The 26,284-nt window shown below is 37.5% G+C and overlaps 1 protein-coding gene across 3 annotated transcripts in view; it reads right to left on the minus strand.

The window, feature by feature from the left end:
• ZNF407 (zinc finger protein 407) overlaps positions 1-26,284 on the minus strand; it is a 453,603-nt gene that overhangs the window by 8,615 nt on the left and 418,704 nt on the right. The window contains exon 9 of one of the 3 annotated variants that reach the window (XM_075062909.1): positions 13,676-13,724. The exons of 1 other annotated variant lie outside the window; for it this stretch is intronic. In XM_075062909.1, the coding sequence (XP_074919010.1) occupies positions 13,714-13,724 (11 nt within the window). In that variant the 3' untranslated portion in view covers positions 13,676-13,713. The remainder of the gene's footprint in view (positions 1-13,675; positions 13,725-26,284) is intronic. One more of the 3 variants, XM_075062908.1, reaches the window with a different exon arrangement.

The raw sequence follows: 26,284 nt of genomic DNA on the forward strand, positions 1-26,284 counted from the left end.
ATTCTACAGAGGTGATGTGCTCCGATGTGCATCTCTCTGGCCATGTCTACGCTACGCGCGAAAATCGATTTTTAGACACGCAATTTCAGCTACGAGAATAGCGTAGCTGAAATCGAATATCTAAAATCGATTTACTTACCCGTCTTCACCGCGCGGGATCGATGTGTGCAGCTCGCCATGTCGATTCCGGAACTCCATTTGTTTTGGTGGAGTTCCGGAATCGATCTAAGCGTGCTCTGGGATCGATATATCCCGTCCACATCAGACGCGATATATCGATCCCCGAGCAATCGATTTTAATGCGACGATACGGCGCGTAGTCTAGACGGGGTGTTAGCTTGCAAGGCAGGAGAGAGTTTTAATGGTTATCTTTGGAAACGAGAACAAACAACTTAAACTGTTAAGTATTTCCAAATGATATTGCATGATTGATCTGGCACATGCTATTGAATTAAATTTTGGCAGGGATAAGCTATGTTGGTATCATTGTTATTTATCCTGTTATGTTTTTCTCTCTATGGGCACTGACATACACAAGACTCCCAAACAAGAGAAAAAATAGGAGGCAGAAATCAGTATCAAAGGATAATTATCAAAATAATCTTAACATGTCCACGTTTCATAATCACATAGGATTAATTAACTCTCTCAGGAGTCTTCTTTGTTGACATGACACAAGATGGGTCTTGCAGTGATATGGCAAGAAATCAAACTAAATCTACAAATCCGAAGTATTCGTTGGATATAGCAGAAACCACACCATCATTACCCTCAGAAAAAGGTAATTTAGGTACAGTAGAGATCATACTGTCATCACACTTAGGGAAAGGTCCAGTTTGCAGGGGAGGAAAGAAAAAGAAATGCATCTTGTTCTTAGCCTCTAAAATAAATGCTGTATCTGTGAATCTATGCAACTCCAGTCTTTACTCTGCAATTCAATGGGAAGTCTCTTGGGTGTAGAGTTATCCACTGAATTCCTTGCAGCACTGATAATTACACCATTCTGACTGCTTACTTAATCTATTTGAATCCAGAGGTGAGTTAAGACACTTCCTGACCATTAAAGTAAACTACATGGGTAAATACTGCTGTCACAAAGGGGTGTGATGAAGCTTAACTACACCAACATCTTAACCTCAGCTCGGTGCAACCCCAGCTATTTCATCACAGTTCATAAATGCAATTGCAGGTCCATCTTTTGATTCAGCAATTTAATAACTTTGAGTGCTGTCAGTACTGCTTTGAAAAATGGCTCCTATAAAATGTAACAGCCTCAATCAGATTGTAAAAGATTCACCCACTGAAGATTCTTCTATTTCAACTATAATGAATTAATGTTGAGCTATGTAAAAGTTCAAGTGTCATTTAAACTAACGTGATTCTCCATTGCAACTTTACATTTTAACTGGACTATGACCAAGAATTTACTGGGAACATCAACTTCAATTTCAGTGATCTTCATGGTAAATACGAATTGTATACTTTATAGGTTTTCTTTGTTTTGAAAGTGAAGAGCCAAAGAGGGGAGATATTTAGGAAACAGTATGTTTTAAGGATTAGTTGCTATTATGACTTTGGGACAATACAGATGTATAATGGGCACTGCTTTTCAACATAATATTTTTACACTGTGTAATGAAAATGTCGCATTACTTGACTGTATCAAGCAGCAAGTCACTTGTTACTAAAAACAAAAAAGGAATGGGGGGAGGGAATGTGTTGATTGTCGTGCCAAACACAGACTAAAATACAAATGTACATTAATATTAGGAAAACTACACTTGCTGCTGATAGCATATCATTACAAATTGAAAAGATACGCAAATAAACATTCAAAGGACAAAACACGATGCAAGAGCTCATATCCATAAAAAAATTGCAAAGAGGTGTTTCATATGTAGGAGTGCAATACTCAGAGAAATGGTTTCTTTCCAAGAAGCCTGTCATTTTAAGAGAGAGATTATTTATCAACTGGCATCCTCAGTGATTGTTATTTTTTTATTTGAAAATGTCAAGATTTTAGACATTAAATCCATATTTCCAGGTTATTTTAATTCTCAGAGAGCACACACTCCCCCAAATATGGCTAAAACATAGGCTTTCATATTTAATATGCATTTGGGAAACTACAAATAGGGTTTAGTGCTTTTTTTTCCCTTTTACTCAACACCTGACTTCTTTCTTTTGTGTGTGTGTGTTACTCTTTTGTTACTGTCATCATTTTTCCCCACAGAATAAATATCTTATTCTTTTGTTAAGCTTACATTTAATTAAAATGTACAGGATTTGTGCAGTAAACTCGAATGAAACAAATAAAACAAGGGCCCCTCTCTTGAAGGCATACGTTGTGAATGAAAAATGTCATTACAGACTAAAAAATTTTGCAGTAAACAGGGCCTACAGAGAGAAGTTTCCCCCGTAATGACATCCATAAAATACACAAATGGCACTTTTAGTACCATCCTGAATATGGCATTTTCTGTGCTCTACACACAATCTAAATGGTTTGATCATAGAGCATAATACTCCATTGGGTTTATAGAACAATCAATGTTCCATAAAATGATGTATTTATCCAATAGTAGGCTCAGCAGTTACTGGTGTATGACATTGTAGGACACTGGCTTTGTACTGTTCAGCAGCACACGTGCTGGCTGTAAAACTTATCTAACACTACTTCAACAACTTCATCTCATCTGTGTCAAGTAATTTGTTGAAGCCTCAGCTTGGTTTAAAAAAACTTGTAATAAAAATTCATAGAATTTTCAAGAGAATGAAAGCTGATGACAATAGAAAGGTCACATTGTGTCTCTACTAAAGGGGTCAAGGGTCATTTGCAGTTCTAAAACAGAAAGTAGATTTCATGCATCGTGTAGCAGATAAAGATGGTATTAAAGAGACTTGTCTCAGAAAGAAATGCGTTATGTGTTAGGAAAGTCTGTGCTAATATTGTATGTAAACCACAACTTTGCTCTTAATGGGCGTTCCGTTAGATTTCTAAGCCTTTTCCAAAAGTTGTATTAAGTGGTTTTACACAGTGACATTAAGCCTAACCTACCCTTCACAATGCACTCACTAAAAACGAGGTATTAAATGGTAAATGAAATAATGGGCTGGCTTGTTATGACAATGGAAATTATCTGTGTTTGTATTGTAATTTACAGAGTTATTTTTCCTGATACTTTTAAACTTTTATGGGGGCTGATATGGAACATTATATTCAACAATGACTCATTTTCGTGTACTTCACTTTCAAGGTATGCTTTATGCACAAATACAAATATTTAAATGAAACCATATTATTCAAGAATGCTAATAAGTCAGAACTACTTTTTAACATAAAAAAGTGACGTTTCTCACATGAAATCCAGTAAAATTCCATGATATTCAATGAAATACAACCTCTCAGAAATATTAAAAGATAAATGAATTAACTCTACAACAGCCATCACCAATAGTTTTGCAAGTCAAATCAATATCAATAACTGCAATAATAATTGGTTCCCTTTTCTAGACAATAATTGTCTAAATGTTAGTACAATATATTGCATGATATGGTATATCAACTATTCAAAGGCAAGCTTGAATAATTTAGGGCTGATCAAACTCTCCCAAAAGTCCAGAGGACGTCTCCCACTGACTTTAATAGGAGATATATCAGGTCTTTGATGTATTGTGTATTGATGCACGCTCACAACAATAAAAACATTTTCTTTGTAAATCACTATTTTGATTCATTTAAATGTAGTGTACGAATTGGTGTGTGGTGCCCCATTTCTGAAGATTAAAAACAAAAATTAGTTTGGCTTGATTTTTCACAGATGCCTATCTCTTCTCTTTAAATACAAACCCAGTTCTTTTTATTCTTTTCTAGGCCAATGGTTCAAGAGAGACATATGAGCCAATGTTTTCATACCTGAGTGGCTAAAGTTAGGCAACTTCATAAAAGAGGCCTGAAAGTGCTGCTGAGAAGCTCCCATTGAAGCAAAGTGCAGGTGTTCAGCATCTCTGAAAATCTGGACATTTTTATTGAGCCATCTAAACATGGATTTAGGTAAACTTAGGTAGCTTTAGGCAACTGGTCAACATTTTGGCCTTTATATCCTATATTTAGGATATAAAGAAACTAATTAAACATATTCCTAAAGGTTATCATTTGAAACTTTGCTAATGCACATCAGCAGACACTATTTTTGTAATTCTAAATATTAGCATTCACATTAATTACTTCACGGATATGAAATGATGTAAATTGGTAAGAATGTGTTACATAACCTTGTATACAGGAGCCATTACAGTGTACTGGCATGAAGATTCCATATGCCTAAATTAAAATTTACAATGTGGGTTAAACAAAAGTATTTGTAATCTATGTAAATATGTGTGAACATAATAAACCAAAATGGCTTTGCAGAAGCTAGTATGTTCAGGAAGACAGTATACACCTGTAATGTAGTCCAAATAAGTCCCTATACAGTGGGCCATACCAACTCCATGAGAAACATAAAAATATAATCAAAGAATTTAAAACTCATACAATACAAATGTCATGAGATTTTTTCCACTTTTTTTAACCATAAAAGATAATTAAATAACAAAAACAAATTTCAAATAATATTAAGAAATCAATTTAAACCTAAAAAGCAAAACTTGTGCTCAAGGTTGAGACTCAAAATATCCTCCAAGACTTCTAGTTTTCCCCTCAACCCACTCTATTGTGCTTATAAGAAGGTCTCATAAGAATTGCTTGAGTACAGGATGATGTTTTAACCTTAAAGGTGGCTTAGAAAGTAGAGCATGCCCTCCCTGCTACTTTAAAGTGTATAAGGACTCTGCCTGAACTGTTTTTTAAAGTTCATAAATTAAATGGTGATGGAGTTTCTTGCTTGTATTTTTATGTCTTATCTATCTCGGAAGGATCTATGGCAATTAAGAAACTAGTGCAATGCGAGCCAAAGACTAAGAGCTGAGCAATTCAAAAGGGAAGAGAAGGGATTTTTAGTCAGATTGTTTAAACACTTTGCTTTGTCTTTGTCTTTGTTTACCTCCAGTGCCTACTTTACCCTTGGGAAAAGGCTTTCTTTGTTAAAGTTCTAAAATATCTGCCCCTGCACTTAAAGGCTAACAGCTAATCTTACACATCTCTTGAGGCCCCTTTGATGTTCTTCACCAAACTTAGGGGAGACCAAAAACACTTTTGGAAAAACAGAACAAAACCAGCCTTTCAGATCTTTATACATTACAAAACAATACGGACAAACATCCAATTTTTTAATTAAAAATCCTTTACACATCATCTTTAAACCTGCACATTCTGATCTAAACAATGGCAATTATGCACAAAAAAACTCCACTGATCATGACAGGAATATACTGTTCTAAAAACAGAATATCACATAACGTAGGCCACAAAATAATTGAGATGTCTTGTGGACCACCTTCCCTACTATTCCCAGATTAAACAAACCAACTCTCCCCACCTCCCATTTGTGATTTTGCAAGTTATCTTCTCCACTTGGATTTGTGATCACATAACATTCTTGTGGCAACTTCAGCAAGTGCCTATATGGGAAAGTAATATTAGGGGAGTACTCAATGTAGTTTGCTAGCTCTTCCAATGCAATTTAGCAGCTGGAAACAAAGAAGAGGGCCAGCACAGCCAGCTCTTTGCAGACTGCCTGCCAGTGCTGCACTAGCCACAGTATGGGAACAAGGGACATAGAGGTTATCTAGTTTTTCTACTTCAACCCCTTCACTGCAGCTGGAAAGTGCATTTGTCTCAACAACACTTTTAAACCATAATCCAAACTTCAGGACGTACCAGATATGCTTGGCCAAATTGGAGGACTATATTTCTTGGACACAGACAGCATGACAGGCAGCATCAAAAGTATAAAAGCACTATAATTTCTGTCCCGTGGTTAGGTATCAAGTGACTGGAAAATCCATCCAGATTTTTTTATAGAGCTAATTCCAGATCTTATTTATTTCATAACACAAAGTTATAGATCACCATTGATCATTAGTATCTCAACAGGGTTTTATGGTTTTCAAGTATACACACACTTCGACCCTGGTCCTGCAATCTTTTATTTATCAAAGGCTATGTCTACATTGTACTTTTGTCGTTAAAACTTTTGTTGCGCAGGAGTGTGATAAAAACATCCCCCCCCCCGAATGACAAAAGTATTAGTGATGAAAAGCACTGGTGTGGACAACAATATGTTGGCAGGAGCCGTGCTCCTGGCGACGAAGCTACTACCCCTTGTTGGGGGTAATTTTATTTTGTCACCGGGAGAACTCTCTCCCGGCGACAAAGAGCAGCTACACTGTGTGCCTTACAATGTGGCTGTAGTGGCACAGCCGCACTGTTGTAAGGTGCACAGTGTAGACATAGCCAAAGTGAGTGCTTACTGCGATGGTCAGTCTCAACCGCCAAAGGGACTAACCACATAGCTTGCGCAATGTGTCATGTTGGCCCAGGGGATTAAGAATTCTCAAGACTGAGTAGCCTCTTCTAGTATTTGATGCACATGTATGTAACTCGAAAATGAACTGACACACAGGATACCTAACATTAAACTTCTCAAAAGAATTGGTATACTTTTAAAATTAAATGATACAAAGGACAGTATATTACTCTAGCAGACCTCTGAAAAATAAGTATTATTGATTTTATTTTTCTTTCTTTCTTTTGATTTGCACATTCAGTAAAAAAGGAGTACCTGTTCATTGCTTGAGGGTGCTTCTTGACACACTTGAAAAGCACAGCAGCCTTAGGTGAGATTGTTTGGTGCTAAATAGAACAATAAGTTTCCCTAATTATTTTCTTCCAGGTAAAGCAACAGAAACTATCACGTATTACTTGGTAGTCATATTTGTGTTTCATTTATAAATGCAACTATGTTACAGAGTATTGTCATATCTTTCCAGAGTAAATTACAGGAAATAACCCATTTGTCTTCATTGTAGACACTTTTGCATGTATGATAGAAAACAAACCGCTATTCAATAACTGCACAGAGGCACCATTAAAATCAAATTTACAGTAAACAGAACCTGCAGCTGGGGTAAAACACTAGCTGTTAGTATTTTAATTATCAGTGAAGCTTTCGGAGGTCTAACATCTGCTCATAGCCAAATGACAGCAGCTGCTTGTGTACACTTAAAACAATGTGAATTTCTTCTATAAATATTAAAACGAATCGTATGTTATGTGTTCATCACAGCTATATTCCTATTAAGCTGGTTATATCTATAGGGCATTTTGAACTTCTTTCTTGTGGCAAATTCATAAAGGGTTGACCTCTTCAAAAGAATGAGAGCCAAAGACAGCAAAAATACTTGAGTCTGTAAATTGAAAATGTTTAGAGACAGTACTAGAGGTCACCCTCTGCCAAGATGTTACCAGTAAATGCTAACAAAACATCAGCAATAAGTTTTGATCATTGTGCTCTGTAGTAATTTCAAGGACAGGACTCCTCAGAATGCACAGTGTCAGGCATTTAAAGGATGGATTGTACTAGAAATAAATAGCAATTTAAAGCATTATTTAGTTAGGCAAACTGTCTTGTTTCAAATATTCAAATTATTTGAAGAGAGGAGTGTACAGTGACGGTCATTCTGCTTTACTGACTTCACCAACATTGCACTGGCGAGAGCATCCATACAGTTAGAGGTGATCTGTGGGAAAGGAGGAGCTACGTTGTGGGTGAGTGTTGGGAAAAGGTATTTGAGGTTTGGTGGGAGGTTGCTAGTTAGGATAAACATTACAGCCTGGGCTGGGAGTTCTTCACTTGCATACCAGATGCAGTAGATGTGTCCCTTTGATGCTTCCACATGCTGGGGAGAATTGATTTTATCAGGACTCTGTTTCTGTAGTAGTGGGTGAGGGAAGACAAGGCAAGAAAAAGAATGACATCACACACTAATTACTATAATAGGTGAAAACAAAGGGTGAGATGTTGAATCTTGATTCCTTTGATTTTACCTTGCAACAATTCCCAGAAACAAAGTGTGCCTATGAACAAGGATCAAGTTCTTTGTCTTGAGGGTGCTCAGTGCAAGGCCTGTGGCCAATACATTTATGATTTATAGATTTTAAAGCCAGAAAGCACCAGTACGATCATCCAGTCTGACAGCCAAAGCTGATACTACCCTACGATTTGAAAAAAGGATGAACCCTTTGACTTTGCATATGTAACCAATATGCTGAATTAACTGCTAGTGCAGTTGTCCCCTGACTAGGTATACGGTTCAGCATGAGATGAAGGGAGATCTTAAAGGGGTAGCTTTTGGAGATGGATGAAACCAGTGAGTTTCTTGGCAGCCTTCAGGGAAAATGTTGTTAATCTGACTGACCGATCTACTGACGATTTGGTAGGATGTTATAATATTTTTCTCTGTGCTATTGCTACAGTGGCCCCTAAATGTCCTATTCGCCAGTTTCAACCTCACAAGGCACTGTGAACTGCAGCAAGTTGAGCAAAAGAGTGTACACTGCTAAAGTGCCAAAGTGGGAAATCTTACGCTGAATCTGACAGATGAATACATGGATTTTTTAACATCATATGCTGCAACTGTGTGGGAGGTAAATAAAGGGTCCTTTCCCTTCACTATAGCATCTGCAAAGTTATGCACAGTGAAATTGGTCAAGATCCTGGTTATTCCTAGCTGCTTCCACTCAGCTCCAAAGTTGCGGTTTTTTGTCTATGAAGAATTTTTATGTTACATTGTAGATAAAAGCACTCTCATCATTGATGAGCTAGAAGAGGAGTTCACAGATTATACTAAACTAGGAGGAGTCACTAACACCAATAAGGACACAGAAGGAACCTAAATAAATTAGAAACAGGAGTATAAAATAACAACGTGATATTCAGTTTGCAACAATGCAAACTAATACATGTGGGAAAAATAAATCTGAAACATAGATATTCAGTTGGAAGGGGACAAAAACAAAAGAACAAAAAAACCTTGAAAACTCTAATGCTGAAAGAGACCTAAGTGTGATAGTGGACAGCAAATTAGACTTTAGTTTGTAACATGATACGACAGCAAAAAGGCAGTGCAAAGACATCATGTCACATAGCGGATCATTAATAAGTCCACTCTATACAGGTCTAGTACAACTACAACTGAATATAACTGAAATATACTACTCAATTCTCAGCACCTCTCTTTACTAAAAAGATATGGACAAACTGGAGACAAGTTTTCAGAAATGAGCAGAAAAATAATTAGAGGGCTGACTTACACGGAAAGGTTAAAAGATCTAAATATATGTATTGTAGCAAAGTGATGACTAAGAGTCATGCAGACATGATAAGAGTCTACAGTTTTAGAAGGGTGTAAACCCTAAGGAGAGATGGGGATTATTTTCTCTCCCTACAGAGAGTGAGCTCAATCAGATTTGACAGAGGGACTAAAGAATTCAAGCTGAATAGCTGAAGGAAAATGTGAACAGAATGAATAATGGAAATCAGAGCTAGAAAAGGCCCATTAGGTTATCTACACCTTCCCGCTGCCAGTATGGGACTATTCCTGTGGTGGCATGAATTTACTGCACAGCAGCTAGGAGATGATTTAATCTGAGTTATCACTGCTTCTAGAGTAGTTCTATAAAATTCCTGTGAAACAAGGCAAGTTATTGTTCATTAACTACCCAACTAACTCATCATCAATGTATCTCTGAACTAAAGCATTCCCTTTGAACATGGTGCCTAACTGCCTTGCTTCCTCACATGACAAAGAATTTGGAATGGCTGCCAGTTACCTGGACAAGACTCTCAATCAAGCATTCATTGGTGAGCAACCCTTGCTACCAATGTCATGTCACTTCACTGACCCTTTGTTACAATTTCCCTTTCTAGGGCCTATTTAAACTAGGAAGATAGGTAGCATTTTAACATTTATTAGCAAACATGTTTTAATTATCCATTTTTAAACACCACTTGCTCCCAGTGTAGATAGTGCCAGGGCCGGCCTGGGGGGGAGAGGGGAGGCAAGTGAGGCAATGTGCTCCAGGCTCCGGGCCCCACAGGGGCCCCCACGAGAGTTTTTTTCCTTCACTTGCTCCGGGGCCCCAGAAAACTCTCGTGGGGCCCGGGCCTCCAGAGCTTCTTCCGCTCCGCGTCTTCGGCGGCGGGGGTGGAAGGACCCGCCACCACCAAATTACCGCCAAAGCGGGGATCCCCACCGCCAAAGACCCCAGGCCCCCTGAATCCTCTGGGCGGCCCTGGATAGTGCTGTGTAAAGATGTCAAACCCTGTCTATACTAGGTATTAACTAGTGCTTAAAAACATGTTAATTAAAGCATTTTAGCTAGCATATTGTAAAACACCATCTATTTTCCTAGTCTAAACCTACCCTTCAAGTGTTGCATGGTGTAATCACACCCCAACACTGGTGCAGCTATACCAGTGCAAGCTACATTGCTAGTGGTAATGTATGAAGGCCTCAGGTGTTTTTACTGCCATGTCACGAAAACATGTGGCATTGTTGCTGGAATATGGTGCAGAATTTTCCAGTGTAACAGATAAGGCCTTAGAGGAAAATGTATACAGTTGCCTAAACATTTCTAAAACTAGTGCTAAAAAAAAATAGACAAAATTTAAAAAAATAAGTGACCTGATTTTCTGAAGCGCTGACAAATCAACAGCTCTCACTAACATTCATGTTAAAGTCTTCTAGTTTCAGTGTCTTTTTTTGCCTCCTTCAAACTGAAAATCAGCTTTGTTTAAAAAAACAAAACATGATTGTAGCACTTTTGTTTATATTTTACCTACAGCTGCCTTTTAATTGTTTTCATTCTTAAATTTAAAGCAATACACTAATTTTACTCACAAAAAGCAACTGCTGTCCTAGCATGGTAACTACAGTTCATAAAATAATTAGGAGGCATTTTAGTAATGTTGTCTTCTAGGGTGTGCACGGTTCTGTGAATTAGTCCTTTCCTAAGTCCAAGTACAGATGGACAAAAAGCACAAAAGGAGCCACTGTAGTCTGTCACACCAATCATCTATAGATTAAAGCCTTTCTGAGCATACATTGACATCACAGCTCTGAAGCAACCATTATGAATACTAGCCTTGGGTTACGTGGAGATTTCATAACTATACTTTCTATGCTTATAGAACTATACTTTCTATGTATACTGCAGTACTTCAAAATTTGTTGAGGTTCACCAGGGCTTGGCGTACTTCTATGTACCTTTAAGCATCCTTAAAACACCCCAGGCATTCTCTCAGATACTTCCATTGAAATCAGGATGATTTAAAGGAACTGTTATCTCAATGACATATAACATTTCCTTATGAAAAGTAAAAAGGAATTACACATGCAGACGTTTACACAGAAGTAACTTAGACTGTACTGGTAACCTAAGATGACAAGTCCAAGGAAATCCAGTTTTAAGTCTAGTAATTTTATCTCTAACACATCACAGTGCCCAGGTGTTGCTCTCACAACAGAATATAGTTTTATTCTGAAATTTTAATACCTGTGTACCTAAAATGAGGCTCCTAAATACAGATTTAGGCATCTAAAAAAAAAAACTTGGCCTGCTTTTCAGAGGTGCTAAGCATATGCACTTGCAACTAAAAGCTGTGCATTTTAAAATAATAGTGGCATTTATCTAGTTATACAGCCCGTTTCACCATACTGTCAATGCAAATCCCAGTCAATATCCTGTCAGATATGAAAGCAATATAATCCTCCTTTTACAGATGGGGAACTGAGATATAGAAAGTGTGTCTTGCCCAGCTGATTTGCCCACAGCCGCACAGGAAGTATTAGAGACAAGAGAACCATGGCTACCGAGTCCCAGTCCAGTGTCTTAACCATAAGACCATCCTTTCTCAAAGGAGCCAGACTGTCAGCCCTAGAAACTGAAGTACTCCAGTTATCCACTGGACAAGTAGAGCATCAGAAGCATCCATGCATTTTTCCCAATAATGTTCTGCCAATGACCCAATCCTGTTTTCATGAAGAGAGAGTAGTTCAATGTTCATATATGCCTGAATTAATAAGCATCTCTGCTCAGAATGCAATACCCAGTTGTGTCCACTGACATCATCTGTGTGACTACCAAATTCTGTGAGGTGGACACAAGTTGACTAAGAAATGGTCCAAGTCAACCAAGTCAGGTGGTAAAGACTTTCAGGCCCCAATTCAGCAGTCCATCCCTTTTCAGACAAAGCACTTAAGAAAGGGCTTAACTTTAGGCATGTGCTTAAGTCCCACTGACTTCAATGGGACTTAAGTATATGCTTACATTGATAGCTAAACAGGGGTTTCATTATTTATTTTAACTGGGGCCTCAAACAGTACCCAGCCTAGGGCGTATCAAACTGGTGGCTAAGGCTGCTTAACTTAAGCAAGGAGATAGGCCAGCCCTGACTGATTCCAGAGTGAGGAAACCACAAAGGTGGCATATAGTAACTTTTGCCTTGAGCCAAGTACAGCTTATCCAGACTAGAGAACCTAGCCCTAAGCATGTGGAGTGACTGCATGAATACCCTGTAAATACATCCATTCAATTCCATGTGAATTCTAAGTAATGATTAAAGGCTTATTCTTTTTAAAAGGGTTAAAGTAAATTACACAGACTGATTTAATAATGTGAATTTGTCCAATAAAAATATCCCTGTGTAACGTATACTGCTACATTTAAGAAGAGTATATAGCATTGTGGAAAGTGTCATGTCATGCAAGTAGGGTGAGGGGCCAAAGTGTCAAAAGCCTCCTCTAATTTTGCACTCACAAAACTGGGTATCTGCACCTTCAAATTAGGTAATTGCGTTGCTTAGTATGATGCCAAGTGAAAGACGTTAAAGTAATTTAATCTGTTCAACATATTGACCATTATGGAAATGAAAATGGTCCTATAAGCACCAAAAGAAGTCCATACATAACACTCAGCAGGCATTCGAATCCTGGAATGAGGAGCACTAGTGGCTGTAAAATGTCCTTCCTTCTCTCTTCCCACCAAATATTCCTATGCAGTTTCTTTTGGATGTGAGACCATTGGAAATTGCAGTTAATACAGAATGTGGCTGTTTGCTTGTCAAGTGCAGATACATACCAAGAGAGCATGTAACAGTGCTGCTCCATGATCTGCATAGACTGGTAATTTACAGGTAGAATATAAACTGCTGCTTTTAACCTATAGAGCCCTAAATGGTTTGAGACCTGGTTACCTGAGCCACTGCCTTTCCCCCCTGCAATACTACCACAGCTGTGATCAGCAGACACACTCAAGCTATGGCCAACCTCCCTTGGTATTCTCCATTCATTCTATAATGAAAAGCCTATGCCTGGATGGTCTGGCCAATTTACCACAAAAAACACCACTCCCTTCAACCTTTCCCCTCCCCAAAACAACAAACATTATATTGTAGATCTGTAGATTAATGGGCTGATCCTGGCATTTCAACCCAAATGCATTTACAACAACTGCATTTAGACCTGTGTGATTTCAAATAAAATTACTTCTGACGAATCTGAATGCAAATTCACAAACCATTAAAACAAACCATGTTTAAACTCGTTGGTTCATCAGATGCAAATATTGTGCATCAATCAGGGAATACCCATTCATGAAAATAATGAAAACTGACACTACTATAATAAAATCATTACAGATTCTGGATTCTGGGAATTAAATAAGCCATACCCTTGCTTCTTCTACCTTATTAAATGCTTCTTTGCAGTTTACTTTTGATCTGTAATTCAAAAACAAATCACTTTAGTGTTTGAGCCCAGAACTCTGTAATCTTGCTAAGGGTTCTAAGTCAACATTTTTGCAGAGAAGAGTTGGATATAAAAAAAGGCAGGGGGAAGTGGGGGAAGCAAGAACCGCTGAGAACATGGAGCACAGTAGATGAAGCAGTTACATAAAGCAAGGCTTACAGACTCTACCAGCAAGCATTCATAAAATAATCACATGAATAGCACTGTGCAGAACAAAAGGCAATGATGATAAAATTGGGCACTTTGTTTTATAAAGCTGGCACAGATGGGTCTGTCACACCGCATTTTTTCATTTTTATGAAACCTCAACCACCTTCACTTTGCATCATGTTTGCAGACAAGGGGTTTAAGTGCAGCAGGGCAATGGATTGCCAATTATTTCTGTGAATGTCCCAGACCGAGCCAGCAAAATGAACTGAAATATGTTCTGTCTGATAGAGTGGATGCCTGGAGTTGTATCTAAATAATATATATTGATAGTTCTCCCCTTAACCCCTATTATCGAATTACAATGAACAAGTTTTCATTTTCAGTCAAATGACATCATTCTAGCACAGAAGTTTTCAGTGATATCGTCATATCTGTGCATTAAATTCCTCTCAGTGACCAGACTGAAAAGAAGACTTTATGCATGTATTGCTGATAATGTACTATATTGCTACCTAATCAGTGCAGTATAAGAAGTTCTTTGCTGCAGCATGACCTGCCCCAATTTGTGTATATACAGTATGTGCAATAAAAGGAGATGAATTTCACTTGAATGACTGCTACAAAAGTTTGGGAGAGCCTGGGCTCCAGCCTGAGCTCAGACATCTACCTTGCAATTAAACAGCGCTGTGGCTCAAGTCAGCTGATACAAGCCAGCCACAGGCATTAAATTGCAGTGTAGACATACCCTTACATTCCCAGGCGCTCTCCCTTATGTGCCCAGGCAGATGGTGGGAACACTGTAAAGGAAACGTAGCAAGTTGTGTAACTCCCTCCACTCAACCGAAGAATGGGCTTCATGAGCTCCCAAGGTAGCCACATTCAACCTTCCTTGGCCGAAGGGATGGTGACTCTGACACAGACCCAGAGTGAGAGGATCCTTGTGTGCTAAGCCCTTCTGTCTCTCAAATGTTTAGGACAAAATTTTCAAATGTGAATGCCTAAAGTTAGGTACACAAATCCATATTTAAGCACCTACTGGGCATTTGAGGGCTTGTCTATGTGGCATAGCAGACTAGAGGAGTATGACTTGTAAAGTGCTCTAATGGCTGTGCTTTAATTGCCCTGTGTAGACCCTGCTGGCATGATCTGAAAAGTACCTACTTCACGTGAACATAGCCCTGTAGTGCTTCTCAAAGCTGGTCCGCTGCTTGTTCAGGGAAAGCCCCTGGCGGTCCGGGTTGGTTTGTTTACCTGCTGTGTCCACAGGTTTGGCCGATCGCGGCTCCTACTGGCTGTGGAAAGGGTGACCAGCACATCCCTTGGCCCGCGCCGCTTCCCGCAGCCCCCATTGGCCTGGAGCAGCAAACCGCAGCCAGTGGGAGCCGCGATTGGCCAAACCTGCGGATGCGGCAGGTAAGCAAACTGGGCCGGACCCCCAGGGGCTTTCCCTGAACAAGCAGCAGCCCGACTTTGAGAAGCATTGCTGTAGGCAACCATACCTGTGAGTCTACGGTCACGTTAACTGGACACCTTTGAGTTTACGCCAGCAGGGTCTATACTGGGCAGTTAGAGCACAACACGTTAAAAAGCTTTAAAATCACACCCCTCTAGCATCTTTACCAGCACTGTGTAGACCAGCCCTAACTAACACAATGTGGTTCAATACCTCAGCCAATGTCTAGTCAAGACTGGGTCACGATTGAGCCTGAGATGGCTCAAGCTCTACCCAGAGTGACTGAAGTGATGATAAGTAGGTTGGGGAAAGCAGCTGGAAGATATGGCGGAGGTAATATCAGTTTCTTTGACTGAGGGAGTATATCTGCCATTAGTTATCAGAGTTTGCAACTGAGGGGTGATTTTAGATCTCCAGTTGCTGTCTGACGATCATATTACAGCAGTGATCCAGTCAGCCTTTTACCGTATTTATCTGGCTAGGTGGGTGTGTACTTTCTTTTTGGATGCAGACCTTGCCACTGTTATCCATGCTTTGTACTCTCAAGATCAGACTATTGCAATGCACTCTATGTGGGACTACACTATTCACAGACTGACGGTAAAATCCTGGCCTCACTAAAGTCATTGGCAAAACTCCCCTTGACTTCAGTGGGGCAGGATGTCATATGCAAGCTAGTTCAGAATACAGCAGCTCACTTACTGAGCAAGGCATCTTGTAGATTGCACAAGACATGAGTACACTGGGATCTGTACTGGCTGCCCATTGGTCTGTGTGTGGCATTTAACGTCTTGGTTATGACCTATAAAGCCCTAAATAACTTGAGACTGGCCCACCTGAGGGACTGCCTCATTCTGCCGGCCGTAGTTATTGGCTACAGTCAGCAGAGGTGCTCAAGCTCCTTCTGAAAGAGTGGGGGCTGCTAGCCAGGTATGTTCTGTGAGGACTCCAGCACTCTGGAACTTATTCCCCAACTTGGTCCAAAATAGACTGAGATTGATGACCTTTGGGGTATGCAACAAAAGATGTCCCTTAGGTGGGGTTTTTGGAGCGGGTTGAGAGTATGGAGTTTCCTGGAACAACGAAGGAATTGAAAAATGCTTTTTTGCCCATGGCTGGTTGGTGGAGTTCCTGTCTGACTGATTGTTGAATACTCCTGGGTGGCGGTTGCTGTAATGTTCACTGAGTGTTAGGGTGCCTAGAGCTTTACAAAAGCTTTTTTTTTTTTTTTTTTTTTTTTTTTTTACTATTTACACTGAAAAATAAAAATATAAGAGGGACCTGATTTTCAGAGGTGATGAGTACCCACCACTCCCAGATCTGGGACCCATTGTGGCAAATGCTGTAGAAAAAAATAGGAAGACATAACAAGGCCAATTTTCAAGTTTACTGGAATATCCTAATCCTGCTTTTGAATGCTCACATTGGTATTTAGGTGCATAAATGAACTACATGCCAATTTGAACACTGAAATGTGGAATTAGGACTTTATATACAAGCACCCATCTTTGAAAACAGAGACAGCTTATACTGGGCTTGCTCGTTTAGCCTGGATAAATCCTGTTCCTGTTTTAAAAGATTTTCATCACTGCAGTGCAATTTTGAAGCAAAGTGATATGTTTGGGGTTCTCATTTGCATGACAATATCCAGAATGCTCTTCCAGCTCACAGCTATTTCTTAGAAGTACTGATGTGTTTAAGCTTTGAAAATAAACTGATCACGTGGGTGCGCTTGTATGTGCCTTAATTTTTTTCCCTACAGTGTGTGTGTTAAAAGATGAAAAGATAAAGTGTACAATCCATTACAGGTAACCAGACCAACTTGCACTTGATAAACACCAATCAGTGATCAAAATTGCAGCTGGTAGTTTGGCAAGTGTCTAACATAGTCATTGATTAACTGATCAGCTGGTTCCCCTGTGCATACTTTCTAAGAACTGACATTAGTCATCCAGGGTTCTGTCAAGAGAGCTGTCACAATACATTAACTATCAATTTGAAAAATTAAACAATTAACGTATAACATGCTGAACAAATACAGAGTAAGGAAATAGTTGATCAACTTGGACTTTACTCATCCTCTGCCTTTCTCTTTCTCTCTCTGCTTGCTACAGAAAATAAATTCACTCCATTCACTTATATTGCAGTGTAGAATACCAGATTGCTCTAGTATGTGGATTTCATTGTTAAGATGCTGTAACACTAATTGTCAGTTTCCAATGATCAAAGTAATTTGGTTAAATAATTGGTTTACATACACTAGATTTTATTTGCCTCACAAAGGTAAAACAAATGTTATAATGAGAAACCATCTGTAAAAGAGAGAATATTTTGGTGATAACCCCAACACAGTGTCAAAGTACAAGGGAATATGTGTGTTCTGTACATATAGATAATGAGGTGAAGTCCAATGCGTTTACAGAGCAGAGGAAGTTTACACCTGACATCCTAATATTGTGGGTGGGAAAGTTAGGCTACATTTAAAATTATTATTCTTGTGCCATTTGGATTTTGTCATTGAAATAATTCCCTCTCAAAAGGATGTTTTTTTGAATAACTTGCGAGTGTTGATTACGTGACTTATTTAGTACCTTTTCTTAATGAATAGAGGTTAACTGTTGTCATATAAAATTTTTTACTTTCTATTTATTTTACCAGTTGCATTAAGCCCAATTTTTTAAAAAAATAGTGTCCTTTAATTATCTGCCTAAAATGAGTTTGATGACATCATGATAACCCTTCAGGCCATTATGGCCTTGCTTTTACTTCTTTTTTTCTTCTATTTTATATAATATATGGATCTGACCACAATTTTTACAGCTCCTCCCTAGATGCAGAAAAGGAAAGCTGTAACTAACTGCCTGCAGCAGTTAGCAGAAACCGTTTCCTTTAACCTTCCTCTACACCACCAGGTGTGAGGAACGGTTGAAACATTTTCCTTTACCCACTAGAGTGCATGTTTTTTCTGAATGTTGCCAGAGCAGCTTCATTCAGAACACATTGCCATCAGAGTTTGTTCAAAATTCTGCCAGAATGGCTTAAATTCAAAAGTAATTAAAAACCTCTGAAAAACTCATCATTCATGGGCATGACATAACACCCATTATTAACAGTACTCAGTGATGTCACACCTCTGAATTATGAGATGCTACCTTGAAGTACGTTCAAAACTGTTACTCATAAATTATTTTGGGATTTTGAAGGCTACATAATGTATTTCTACTGATAAGCAGTGTCTAAAGAGATTAGTATATATTTAATAGTATTTACTGTATATGCTGACTGTGTGTATTACACTATTTGGAAGAACAGTCCAGTAGCCCTTTATTCTGATTGGCCGAGAGGTTTTATTTGTACAACAATATAGAAAAACAGACTTCTTAGCTATTGTAGGAATCATTCATATGGATACTGTATAGAAGGTATGATTATCCTATAATCACATCTTGTGTTAAGTGTAGCTGCTCAATTATATCTGCTATATCACCTAATAGAAAACTCTTAGTAGGACAGACAAATTAGCTTTTGAAAGGAGACATCTGTCTAGAAAGAATTTTCAACGTTATATTTTAGGACTTGATCCTGCAAATATTCATATACCTAGGTAATCATACATATCTGAATACTGCTGTTCAGTCAGTGGGTCTGCTTGGTTCCACAAAATTACACAAGTGAGTATTTGTAAATTTGAGGTATTAATAACTAGGGCTAGATCTTCAACTCTTGCAAATCAGCATAATTTAACTGAAGAAAAGGGAGCTGCACTGATTTATTTTAACCTAGAACCCTTTTTTGTTAGAACCCATGACTCGAACAATCTACATATTTTAACACTAAATTAAATGAAATGACCATACTAGAAAATCTGCATTTCAATAAAGCCTGTATATATTAAACCTTCATTTACAGTAAAATAATTGTGCTGTAATCTTTCAAACAGTCCAGGTTACAGATTAAGACCTGTAATCTGCTTTTTCTTGGTCTATTTTGAGTTTAAATGGAAGCAAACCTTACAGTATAGAATTGGTTTAAGGTCACCTGTCTACGAGGGATTATTATGTAGTTCCTTTTTATGTTTTCTCCCTACTAGTTTGAGGGACAAAAGGTCAGCAGCACCCTAAGGGCTTTTTCAAATGACCTCTTTAACAAATAAAGTCATACCCTATGTATAGAGGCCATTTCCCAAGGACAGCCTGTAGGTTAAAATATGAAATATTTCTGGCATATGTCAGTGAGTGAAACAGTGTAAAAAAGAGAACCACTGGTTTTGGAAAGTTAAAGCCCAAATGAAAGAACATGAATTTCTATAATGTGCCAATTTAAATGACTGTATATTGAAGCTGAAGACATCAGCTATAGGCATATCAGAAACACATTATTCACTTTTATGTCAGGCACATCCCGATTCAAATGCAGAACAACTTGCTTACTCTGGCTTGAAAAAGCAACATATTCAGCTTATTTGAAAACTGAAATTAAAAAAATCCTCTAGGGAATTGAATAAAATTGGCCCTTTTCTTTATTACTGTAATTTTAAGACTGTAAACGGCATCAACCCAAAATTACCAGCAAATTGTCTGAAATCAGTTGTCAAGAAAAAATTTCTCTGTTATGGTTCTCTGGATTATATCTTTTTTTAACATCTTGGCACCTCATTTCTGTAATTGGTTAAGAGATAATGTGCAAAACTCAAAACTTTCAAGTATTCATAAGACATAAAAAACCTTTTAAAACAAATGATTTGACAGCTGCAAATGCAGGATAACACCTAGTTGCATTATAGAAACAGTGTGGATAATTACTTTTTTCAAAAGGAAAGACTCTGTGGACCAAGGTCCTGTCTGAATTTCCCTGCAGCTCAGTTAATGTGCAATAATACAAATCCTGTTGTCACCTCAACCTAAGTCTCTTTATCATCCATACATCAGTAAGAATGATGAGAGACGTCCCATGATTCTAGCAGTCTTCCTTTGAAGGATCCACATGTTAATTACTGCACTAATTATGGTTTTTGAATAACCAAATGAAGTAAGCAGTCTATGGGAGGTACAGGCATAAACCTAAGACTGAGAAAATACTAGTTACTGAAGTCATCAGTGTAAACTGACACATTGAACATGCTTAAAAGAAGTAGAAGATGTAGATTTTAAAAGACAAGCATCTTAAATAATTAGGGTTCCATACAGGAAAAAGAAATGTTATTTCTTAATGGCAAGTGCATTTAAACTGTTATCTAAAGATCTGAAGGTAAGCCTGCTTAATTCACTGCTTCGTCTTTTGTTATTAGGAAAACATAATTGTTCCAAATAATTAGCACTAGAGTACATCACAAGCTGACAACAAAATTATAGAAATCTTCATATTCAGATCCGTCTAGCTGGCTATTAGGAACAGTTTCTGATCATAACCCATTAGTTGAAGTGCTGTGAGTTCTTGATTGCCACCAAATAACCTCAGATATCTGCCTAAGTTAACAGCTCCTATTTATTCACAGTTTTCTTGACAGTAAAAATTGCTTACGATTTTTACAGCTGCCACACAAAAGAACAGTATTGGATGCGCATACTTGGTGATAAAATAATTGAAATGTGGATTTTAGACACAATTTTAACTCTTAACTTTCTAAATGAAATACAGCTAAGGGATTACATTTTGTTACAATGGTACCATTGGCTTTCATGTTGATTAAAAATTAAAGCGAATCTATTTCAAATCTTTCCAGTTGTGATGTCCATGCTAATTAAACTGAGATTTGTATGAGGTGGTTTTTGGCATAACAACCCTATTTTTGTCCTTATTTTCCCATTTAACACTGATGGATCAAACAGTTCTAGATTTCTCTGTTTCTTGCAGTCAAAGGCTCATTTTCTCTCTCTCTTTGTGAATAATGCCAGTGTACACACTGTTTCTAATTCATTTTTTAAACAGCTAACTATCTCTCTTAGCACTACAGAAAGACAGAAAGAAGCGTAGCATCTTTTAAGACACACTGAAAAATGTATCCTTTTGACAGAAATCAATGCAGTAACCCCACAAGAAAAAAACCTCAGTGTAGACACTATAGGGAAAAATAGAAGTTACTTATCCCGCTTTAATGAATGGATTATTGATAATGTAATACAGAGAAAATGAAAACTTGCTTAAATATCCAATCTAATACTTTAGTTATCTATAATGCTATTTGAAGCTGCCTTCAAAATGTTTTTTGTGATAATAGCTTAGTTTATAAACCTACAAAGCTTTATGTCAAATCCCATGAGGGATAATTTTGATTACTATAGTAATTAATGATGTTGGATAGTAATATGGATTTTCTGTTAAGATTTGAGTTTGAAGTTAATTAGTCTTCACATTACGATTTGCTGCTTAATTATGGATATTCAGTTATAAGGAGAGATGGTAATTATTAATCTAAAAAATTATCTAGGATAATTAACTAAAACTTTGACGTTGGTTACTGCTCGCCTTCTGTGTAACTTCTAAGATACCAATTGTATGGAAAAGAGCAAGAGTCTTCTAAAAAAGGTACAAATTTCTACACCTTGCTTTCTTTGTGTATCCAGGGCAGTGAACAAATATTATTCTTCAATAGTTGGTGTATGCCACCCACTTTGAAGCAAGGACAGAAACTTAATTTTTGTCAGGGTTCAGATCTTTCATAGCATATTCTTACTATATGCCTCATCTTATCTCAGTAAAATGTGCTATAAAAGAAATTCCAGTCTGAGTCTTAACTTGGTGTACTGTTGACATCATGTCTTAACCTTAGAGCTGCAATGTTCTCTTCTGATTGATGGGCTTTGTCAGTTCCCATGTTAAACTCTGGAATGAACCTCAGTGTTGCTACAGATATCTTTATTTTCCAACAGCAGCCGCCGTTAGCAATGCCAAGGAAATATTAAAGCAAAACTACTAATTAGTGTAATAATTCACTTATCGCTTGAAATCACCTTTCTTTAAAAAAAATGTTTTTCTTCTTTTCCTCCTAATCTGTGAGAAAGAAAATCTTAGTGTTATCATAAAGGGAGGGGGATGTGATTAAGAAAAAGGGTTAAACCAAAAAACATCAGCAGCACATCAATGTCCTGGTATTTACCCTAGTAACACAGACTCTGTATAGGGATCTGTTTACATTATCTCTAGATCATCTTGACAATATTTATTCTCTATTTACCTAAATGAGGCAATATGATGATATTTATTGCTCAGAATGGCTAAATATAGACTTTTCCTGAGCACTCAGTACCATAGTGGGAGGTTTTGCTCTAATCTACATCTTTAAACTGACAAGCTGGAGAATTCCTAATGAATGCCTCTTTTCATCTGGATGTCTGTGTGTATTTGACAGTATAAATATTTAGCAATATCGGAGTCAGCTTGTGATTTTACCCAGATGGACTGACTGATGCCTTGGCTTGACGTTGCCAAAGACAATCCATGTAGTTATATAAGCAATTTCTCTCTTACTTCCTAAGAAGCAATTAGGTGGCCAAAGGCAGCAACCCAAAAATAGTGAAAATACTTCTGGTATCAGCTGACAACTCAGAGGGATAAATAAAATATGGTAGTTAAATTATTACCACTTTACTTTCATGAATCATGGGATTAAAGCTTTCACTTCTAAAGTACATATAAATTGCAGGGTTTCTTATGTCTGTAATTTGCAAGAATCTAAGTTAAAATACCAGCTAATCAGTCAACTCGCATTCACCTTGGGAAAAGTACCACCCTTTCTTGTCATTTTTGTAAATTGCATGCCTAAGCACCAATGTTATTTTCAGAGGGAAAAAAAAGCTTGTTGTCAATAACATACATTGCAGTCTAGTTAAAACAACATTTGTTAAGGTTTAATCGCAAATGTAATCTACTTTTAAAGTTTAGACAGAATGCTCAGAAAAATTGAAGGGACAGATAATAAATCATTTCCCCCTATCCTGGGTGTGAAAAAGGTAGATCAGATTCCCGCAGGTGTGTTTCTATTTTCCTCTACATGTTGCAAATTGTTTTCCCCTCATATCAGCTGAAACCATACAATAATACAAAGACTATAATGGCTTAGACAAATAAATGTGTGCATTCCATTGTTTTCAACTTACATGAACTATACTTTAAATGTAATCAAACATGCCCACCCATTTTAGTTACTACATGTCTCTGGTCCCCACCATCTAATCCATAATGTATCCGTGTAATAAACTGCAACATCAAGAAATTTTTGCTAAAATTCCTTTTTATAATTTTTTTGTGGGCTGGTGAATGTCAGCTTTACATTAGCTATGCACTATTTATCCATCTCAATTTTACATACTGTAAGATGCCTGCAATGATTATGTCATATGCTTTTTAGGCATGTTAGTGGTCGGGAGATGGGGCAGGGGGCTGAAGGGGAGAAAACAATCATATATTATTATTGGCAACAGTAATATTCACATATCTCAGTGCTGTTGCTGATTTCCTCCCCTTTAGTTTTCTTTGTTTTCTATTAACTCATCACAGTCTTTGTATAACCCATGCAATAACTCAGGAGAAAGGGCAAGCAAGACATTCTTCTTCTTGACACTAATACCTACAGATCCCATTCTAGTGTGATACCTCTCCCTATCACAAAATATCTCAGCTAACAGAACTCTCAAAATTCAAGAACTGGCATTCTTAATATATTCCACAGGCAAGTGGGATACAATGCCCACTGGTAATCAGACATACACAACAAGATTTCATTGGGACCAGCTGTCTAGTTGTAATGTACAGCAGCTTTTAAGCGCAGCACACATCAGCTACAGTATAGTCTTCTGTATGGCAGTTTCTGACTTACCTTTTTTATTATTATTCTATGACCTGCTAGCTGCCAAATAAAAATAAATGTATGCTGCTTTCTATTTATTGGATTTGATTAGTAATAAATTTGTTATTGACCAGATATAGAATGCTAGACTTGAGGCACAAACCAATGGTCTCTACTCACTCGATCATTACGTACTGCACCTTCAGTTAAGCTGCATTGAATCATTTTACTCTATGTTTTGTTTCTGAATTGTTTGGCTGGATGACGGGAGGTGTTTTGTAATGAAAAAGGTGCAAGAGTGACAGAAGGCCATTTCTTTAACCTAGAAGACAACTAGTACATGACAGAAGAAAGAATGCCTAGTGATAGAGTGCACTGTGTGTGGTACAATCCATTGCACAGGTTTAAGTGAGAAATGACTAGGTCTGATAAGGCAAAGTTTAGAATAACTGCATTGTTTTACAAAATATGTCATCAGAAAAATGCATTAACTCTAATCAGCCAAAATGGTGTGATTCATTGCTTAATTTCAGGGTACCGGGCTATAAATTATAACAGGCCTGCCACAACTAATTTTTGCAATGGCATACTGGATGAAAAATGAAATGTCCAAGTGGCTACAAGTGAAAAGCTTCCATCTTTCTTCCACGGCTGAATATTACTTACTCTAATGATGTATAATAGCCTGCAACTACACTTAACCTGTGCATTAAATGGCAGCACAAACTGTTTACCTAGAGTTATGAAGAAGAAAACAGCAAATCAAGCAAAGGAAACTAAAATGTGTACATTAACCTCCCACATGCCAACATAATTGTCCGCTACAGATGATGTATAACAGTGACTCCAAATCATATTTATTTATTTATTTTTGCATTATACACAATGGCTTAGGCTTCAAGTATCTAAAGTGTCAAAGCATGTGTGATAAATTGATGCCAAAATGTACCTAATTAATAAGTCTGATGATGTTTAGAGTAAAACAGATGCTGGCTATGTTGTTAATGGAACCGTAGGTATTATAAAAATAATTGCATCCTATATTCCTCAAATATACAGGTATGATTTTAAATGAAATAACAATATTATTTGCCAAAAAAAATAAAAACACTTTGTAAATTCTTCTGGTGAATTTATGTACAAATATGTAACAAGGGATCAAAATAATTAACCAGGTCAAAAGCATTAGCAACAAATGTTTGTTAAATATCCTTATTTCTGGGGCTTTCACTTATGATATTTCTCTGCATAAGATTATTACTTTCTTTCCTGCCCCCCTCCCATGTAAACACATACGTGCCAATATGAACATTAGCCAATACTAAGTTAAAAAAATCCATAATAAAAGCCCAGAAAGTTTCTTATTATGCTGTAACCACTGATTACTAAAAACATCAGATATATGATATTTCTAGTAGTCAGAATTCTTTATATCAAAGAACATTCATGATTAAAGTATTACAGTCATTCTTTAGTTATATCATTTTGCTATATGCATAAAATATAATAAAGTTTAAAATCTTTGTCTCCTTTCTTGCAAAACAATTGCTTATTTCTTTGTTTCTTTTAAAGATGACGTATCCAAAGGGAATCAATTGACAGAAAAACTGAAGGTAGAACATTCTATCCTTTTGAAGCAAGTTTTGGAGAATCTGATTAGGTCTCATGCTGCAATACTAGGTATTCCATTTTTGCCAAAGGGCCAGCTATTATTATTAACATCATTTGTCTGAATCATTACTCTGCACCTTGGTTCAGCAAATACTATGAAGATGGCATGGTAATAAATGACCGCAGGATTCTTTCCTGCTTCGGCCTGTTTTTATCTGCCACCTCTCTACCGTCAGCTCCATCTTTCTGAACCTCTCTGAATCCCCAAAAGGGACGGGGCGTCTATTTGTTTTCCACTAGGTTACCACTCTGTCTATTGTTGTTTGCACTAAAGGGTACGAATTCAATTCATTCTTGTGACATAAAAGCACTGATACAGTAAATTTTTTGCCCAAGAGAAAACACAAACAAAGTTGCTGAATATGGGCTAAGATGTGAAGCACGCGTATGTATGTGAAGGAGCTTTCTGAGACAGTCTTACTTACTGAATACTGTTTTTTCCCCAGCACAGACTAGACAATCGCATATACTAT

Source organism: Chelonoidis abingdonii, chromosome 2 (assembly GCF_003597395.2).
Source record: "Chelonoidis abingdonii isolate Lonesome George chromosome 2, CheloAbing_2.0, whole genome shotgun sequence".
NCBI lineage: Eukaryota > Metazoa > Chordata > Testudines > Testudinidae > Chelonoidis > Chelonoidis abingdonii.